This window comes from Etheostoma spectabile, chromosome 22 (assembly GCF_008692095.1).
Source record: "Etheostoma spectabile isolate EspeVRDwgs_2016 chromosome 22, UIUC_Espe_1.0, whole genome shotgun sequence".
NCBI lineage: Eukaryota > Metazoa > Chordata > Actinopteri > Perciformes > Percidae > Etheostoma > Etheostoma spectabile.
In genome coordinates, this window is record NC_045754.1 from 11,827,530 (window position 1) to 11,834,331 (window position 6,802).

The 6,802-nt window shown below is 37.9% G+C and overlaps 1 protein-coding gene across 1 annotated transcript in view; it reads right to left on the reverse strand.

Moving 5' to 3' along the window:
• The window catches only part of slc22a13b (solute carrier family 22 member 13b), a 12,317-nt gene that overhangs the window by 4,577 nt on the left and 938 nt on the right, over positions 1-6,802 (reverse strand). The window contains exons 2-13 of the mRNA XM_032504396.1: positions 6,606-6,709; positions 6,233-6,387; positions 5,006-5,177; positions 4,767-4,887; positions 4,570-4,664; positions 4,263-4,477; positions 3,429-3,537; positions 3,107-3,301; positions 2,950-3,018; positions 1,537-1,543; positions 501-887; positions 216-319 (exon numbers count right to left, since the gene is read on the reverse strand). Of these exons, the coding sequence (XP_032360287.1) occupies positions 216-319; positions 501-887; positions 1,537-1,543; positions 2,950-3,018; positions 3,107-3,301; positions 3,429-3,537; positions 4,263-4,477; positions 4,570-4,664; positions 4,767-4,887; positions 5,006-5,177; positions 6,233-6,387; positions 6,606-6,709 (1,733 nt within the window). The remainder of the gene's footprint in view (positions 1-215; positions 320-500; positions 888-1,536; positions 1,544-2,949; positions 3,019-3,106; positions 3,302-3,428; positions 3,538-4,262; positions 4,478-4,569; positions 4,665-4,766; positions 4,888-5,005; positions 5,178-6,232; positions 6,388-6,605; positions 6,710-6,802) is intronic.

A 6,802-nucleotide genomic window follows, 5' to 3' on the forward strand; every position in this document is an offset into this window, starting at 1 on the left:
CTTTGAGAAAATGAAAGCTCAGATGAGCAGAGCTGGAAGAGCTTTTTTGACGATTCCTGCAACCACTTCCTTTCTTTTTCTTGATTTTTATTTAGACTGAGAAGACCTTATTTTTAGTTGGTGATACCCCACAAGTCTTGTACTTAACACATAAAGTGATTATCATGATAACGTCATAGAAAGGAGGTGGGTGTGCATGTGATATTGGCACTTACCTGTCAGAAATTGCCCCAAACGCCAACACTCCAACCAGAAAACCTGCCATGTAGATGGACTGTGATGCCTCAATCAAACCACTCCTGTCACAAACCAGATCAAACTGAAAAGAGAAAAGGATTATAAAAGCAGAAGAAATGAAAGGAATAAATTAAAGAAATAGATCAGGACCGCTGCATGGGATTACCGTCTCAAAACACAGAACTAAAGGACTGTGTGTGAGACAATTTGGCCCTAAAGGGCCTTGAGTCTAGTAGGGACCCAGAGGTGTTTATTTTGATTACCTCTGACACAATGCTGGAAGCACCCATGGGTGTCCAATAGTCCCATCCATCTGGGCATCCAGTTGTTGTGTTAATCCCATACGCTTCGATGGTTTCCAAATCCAAATCCACAGGTGTGAACATATTACAGCTTTCAAATCTTCCATCCTTGTTCAGCGGCAGGGTGAGATTTCTTTGCCTCTCATCTGTCAAGTTTGGCCCACGCTCCAAGATCCAATCAGTGTTACAGTGATGTGGAAAGCTGATTCCTATAAACACCTGACCAATAATGTCAAAAGCAGCAAATATGCTGGGAATGCATAATACAATTAATAACCGTTTCTGAAATAAACCAAACTCCCCAATCTCCTTTAGGACCTGCCTGAAGTTGCTCATATTGATATGTGGCTACATATGCAGAGGTTCGTTCAAAGGGCAGCGTGGGAGAAAACATCAATAAAATTTACCTTGGTAGTTAATGTTTGACCAAACATAATTATTTATGAACTAGCACTTTATCTTTTAAACAGGTACAGTTGACTATGGCTATGAACCTCATGTTTGTGTAGCTTTTACAACTATGTTTTTATATGTATGGGGCTTCTTCATGGATCATTTGTTGGTGAGGATACAGACTTCTTTTATCTTGTTAGACATTACACTCATAAAATGTATCAAAATAAAATACAAAACACTGGTATGAGAAAATATTTATTGAAATACAAGTAATTTGTAAATACAAGTATGCATTCTATACAAATTGATATTATCACACATCAGGCATTTAGTAGTCTCAATATGGGTCTGACCTTAACTGAAAAGATCATAGATTTGAAGTGGCCAATCATGATATTTTGGAAGTGGGAGGCTGTAAATTCAGCGGTGCATTGATGGTTTCCCTTTAGTCAAAGCAACCTACTAAGTGAACAGCCAATTGAAATGCAACTGGGGGAACTGAACAGTTAGGCCACAGTGATGCACCAGTTCTTTCAGATAACACTAGACTTGGCACATTTTTGGCAGTTTGCCGATTATCTGTATCTGCATTTTATTTTACCTTATAACTGTGCCAAATGCGCAATCACGGAAGGCTTGCATCTGGTCGAAGCATCAACAGTTTTGTTGTCATTACATAGAATTCTTCATGGTGGCAACAGAAATTATGCACTATAGCTTTAAAGCATTTGAACAAAGTTTTGTGTTGGAGTTTGTAACATTACAAAATCTTTATTTTGATTTATAGATTTTCATTTTCACTGTAAATGCATATTGGTTCCAAATCTCAATTAACTACTAATAATCGGTATCGGCCTTGAAAAAACCAGTATCTATCAATCCCCACTGTAGTCCAGGGGAACACAAATGTCACGTGATTCACTTGCATTTAACCAAAGACTAGGCTAGTTGCTTTTCTACACATTGAAACTGTGGATAAAATGTCTTATTTGTCAATAAAAGGGCATATTAAATACTTCATACTACAATTTTAAATACACAGATATAAGCTATTAAAGTGTTTTATTACAAATCACAGTATTGTTATTATTCATTCATTTTCTGTCCAGCAAAATGCAAATTACAAAATACTCAAAAGTAATAAAATATTTAATTTAAACACATTTAATGGAAACACTGCCCATATCTCAGCTATAGGCTCAGTCTTTTCATTTTTTCCATACTTTCAGTGCTGAGTTAACATATCTATATCACATGTTTAGCCATTACATACATGCTAAAAAACATTTTTATAAAGGGGTCATTCAAACAAGTCAGTCAGAAACAGATAAGCTAGAGACGGAGTTGACCAGCTCACTTGCAGCTACAACTGATAAATCCAGGACTAACATATTAGACGTCATTTTGGACTTCATTAACAAAATTACAGACTTTTTAAGTTCTAGCAGAAAACAAACTGGATTCAGACTAAATCCAGAATGGGAATAAAATACTGAATACTGCTCACATTGTGCTACTTAATCCATTAAAAAGGCCATGTTGTTGGAATACTTAAATAGTCATCATAGTAGGAAACATCTGTAGTCAGTCCAATGAAATTAGATTGCATGTAGCACTATTAAAAAAGACGTTGTGAGGTCACAGACTTAACATTGGCAAGAAAAAGTAATAAGCAGTAATAAAGATAAGAGTAACTTTACATTTTCAAACAAAAGGGGCAAGACAAAAGCAACATTAATCCGTTGCTCTTGTTATTTTTTGCCACATAGGGTGCGGAACTCTACGACAGGAATAGGTAATGTTGCCACTGCCTATTTACACAGCCAGCAAACATGGAGCAACATTATTAGTCATTTAATGATTGATTAATAAAAAATGTTTTTTTGCTCTCGTTGTGCAAACTTTCAGCTCAAGGTTGAACAAAAATGACATGATATATCAAAATGTCAGTTTATTCACATTTTCTATCACTCTAAAAACATTTATAAAAAACCAACACGTCCATATGAATTACATTTTTGTGCTCTTTCCTGATTTGTCCTCATGAGTAAAAGAGTGCATCTCTGTCCCATTCACGGGTTTTCTACAATTAAAAAGAAAAAGATTATTAATTGATATATGGAATTGCTTTGAGTTTTGAGTTTCTATAATGAAAGGGTTCATCAACTCACTTGAGCTCAGCGTGGTCCTGGAGTTCAACATTGAGAGTTTCAGGCAGTAATAAACACAAACATGCAGCAACAATGGGCACGGTGCCGTATATGAGCATGGGGATGGTGTAATGGAAGACGCCCAGGAGCCGGATCAGCGGAGCGAGGATGCCCGCCATACGAGCACACACAGAGTTTAGACCTACACCATTCTGCCTACAAGTATAGATAATGCCTTCATCAGCGATCACATAGCACGTTACAATATCACATGCCATTTTCTGCCAATACTAATTATAATAACAGATTTTATGTTTTACCTGTGGGACATTACATACCTTACCTTAGAGTGGTAGGGTACAGTTCTGCAGTGTAAACATAGACTATTGAGAAACTGGCAGTGGCGGCAAATTTCCCCAGTACAGCTATGACTGTTGCCACCACAGGAAGGTCTGACGGACAAATAGCAAGGATTAGCAAGGATTAGAGGGCAATGCTGTTTTGTTAAAATGTTTTTTACTTGATTTGCCATAGTTCAGGGGTGGACCCGTGGGGAGAGATGTTGGCTTTGACTATTAATACTAATTCTTTTAGGTTATTAAAATACCTTCAACTTTGTCATTTTGTTTGGGATACTTGATTTGCAATTAAAGCAGCCCAGATTACGTTTCTAAATATTCATTCGGTGAACTTTACTCCAGCATTTTTTGGACAAAATAGGTTTCAAGAATAATAAAGCTATTAATGGGATTTTTTCCTACCCTGCCTGTTAAAGAGTAAAATCAAACAATCAAAATTAAATGTTTCCCTCCTTTTAGTTGGCAGGAGTGAAGTTGGTCATCCTTAACATTGGTTGTGTTCTGATTTCAGAATAATGAAGACAGTTGGAGAACAATCACAATTACAAATGTAGACTCTACAGGATGATTTTTTCATTTGCTATATTCGTTTTTACCCAAATGATGTACAGATTTTGAGGCATTCTATCGTCTCATGTGGTTGAAAAATTGTGTAGCTGCTGTAAATAGGAAAAAATTCTCGCCGGAGGAGCACGCCACCGGACCGCCATAGCTTTGGGATGAGCCGTGGATAATTACATCAGGCTCAGCCCCTGCTCAAGAATCAGGGAAATTATACAGTATGTTCAGGAGGGAAGCAACTTCTATCAACAAATTACCTTTAGGAATAGCAAGGAGACCAAGACAAGCTGCACCTCCAAAAAACAGGACCCCTGCTTCACACATTTTCCTTCCAAAGTGTTGGATGAGAGCCAAACTGCCTAGACGTGCAGGAAATTCGACTAGGCCAAAGATGAACTGTGTGAGGTAGATATTGAGGCCAAAATTGGCAACATTCAGGCTCAGTCCATAGTATACCAGACTTGTTCCAAACCTATTAACAGAGTGGAAAAGATGTCTTCAGTGTACTATAAAGGTATATAGCTGTGGATTTGGCAGCCGGTTGTGGTTGAAATGAATACTCACCAAACAAAACATGTTATAAATGAACGTTTTCTCAGATATGGTATCCTGAAGATGTCCAACATGCTTCCTCTTTTGGATGTACCGTCAGTCTCCAGCTAAACAATGCAGGGAGACTTTTTTTAGTTAGAGGATTTTTATTTAGCAGCTTACTTTTGTTTGCATTTGGTTGAAGCCAAAGTGAGTTTGATGAAGTTTACCTTGTTCAGCAGATCTTCGGGGACCTTCCGCCTGTTCACCTTGGCTGCCTTCCGGATCTCCTTTATGGCCTCCTCCTTCCTGCCCTGGGTGATGAGCCAGCGAGCTGACTCTGGAAGAATCCTAATTGACATACAGGTTACCATCACAACCTACAGCAAACACGTTTACTTTTGCTGTGGTTGAAATGAAGATTATCATGTAAAACATTCATTCCAAAGAGGTCTGAGAGGTAGCTGACCAGTAAAAAATTGGCAGGACCACAACGAGTGGGGTGAAGAGCACCATCTGCAGGATCCTCCAGTTGGGGATCAAATATGCAATGCCAGACAATAGGATCAGTCCAAGAGGAAAAGCAGTGTGGCAGATAATGGCACAGACTGCAAACTTGGACGCATTACTCCACTCTCCACCTTCAAAGCAATAATACAGACAAAAATGGTATGATTCCCAGTGTGCATGTAACTTATACTTACTTACTACTCATATTACAGATGTCACTGTCAGTTGCAAGCAACAACCACCAGTGACATTCTTTTGAATTTTACAAATAACACCCTCAGCATGAAGCTTGCAAAACAGAGGCACATGGTGTTGGTGATTAGAACAAAAAATATGATACAGAATTGTGTTTTCCTCCCTGTGGGTCTGCAATAAGACAACAAATCACAGCCTAACTTGGAAATTTCGGCTGTTTCTAAATTTGGGGTAACATAGAAATTTCCGTTGCTTTCCATTACAGACAGAATATCATCTGAGATCAGTTGCATTATTTTTTTTTAAATCAGGCAGCCGTTTTCAGATTACATTATAATTGCAAAAGGGTTCTTGACTGTTTTAGAAAGAAGTGGCTGATCTTTGATGCAATATCTAGATTGCCCATTATCAGTAACCATTCATCCAATGATCCAATGTCCAAAGGCACTTTTGGTTTACTAATCTGATATAATTTCAACAAGATAACAGAGAAAACATTGGAGTTCATAATATGTAAGCTCATAATGTAATCTGAAACCTGCTGCCCTGGTCAAAAAAAATATTCTGTAAGTGACCCCAAATTTTGACCAGTAGTGTATGTGCAAAAAAATGTAACTTATATGGACGTTTTGTTTTTTAAATGTTTTTAAAGTTGTGGAAAATGTGAATAGCTGACATTTTGATATTTCAAGTCACTTTTGTTCCTCTTTGAGCTGAAAGTTTGCACAGGTTACTTAACAAGTTAGAGGCTGGTGAACATAGTGAAGCGTTTAGCAAAAAAAAGATATTATTCTTGAGAGTTGGTGGATTGGATTTACATTTTTTATTATGTAGCCATTGACACACTTCCAAATTAATACTGATGTTGCTCCATGTTTGCTAATAATAGAATTATAAAGAAATCTATAATTCCAATATAGTTGCTGTTTGTAAGAACAACGATACTCTTTAAATGGCACAACTTGCCTAAAGAAGAAATTAATTTACCTACCTATCACAAATGCATTAGCAAGGATGCCTGAAATGGAGATGCCACCTAAAAATTTAAGAACCACATAAACATAGATGTTGGGTGAGAAACCAACACCGACCCCGAACAACAGTAGGAAAAGAAGAGAGAACATGACCACGACGCGCCGACCGAACCTACAAAGAGAAGAGAAGAACTGTCACATGATAGGCTTGAGTTTCGTATTTAAACATGTTTTTATCTTTCCCTCCTAAAAGCTCAGCACTAAATAGCTTAATTTTAATAAATGCACTGCGTGTATATAAGTGTTTCTTTCAATTGTGAAAAATTGGCAATCAGGCCTACTATTGATCATCTGTTGATAAGAATGTAAAGGGGGGGAGTGAATGCGCACCTGTCAGCCATCGGCCCCAACACCAGCGCTCCAACCAGCAGCCCGGCCATGTAGATGGACTGGGATGCTGCAATCAGACTGCTCCTGTCACACACCAGGTTGAACTGATAACAGGGAGGATGGTGAAAGGAGAAGAGGAGACCGAACTAAGTTTTTTTAGAACTAAAAATGGCTGTCAAGAAGAAAAATAAGGGGGG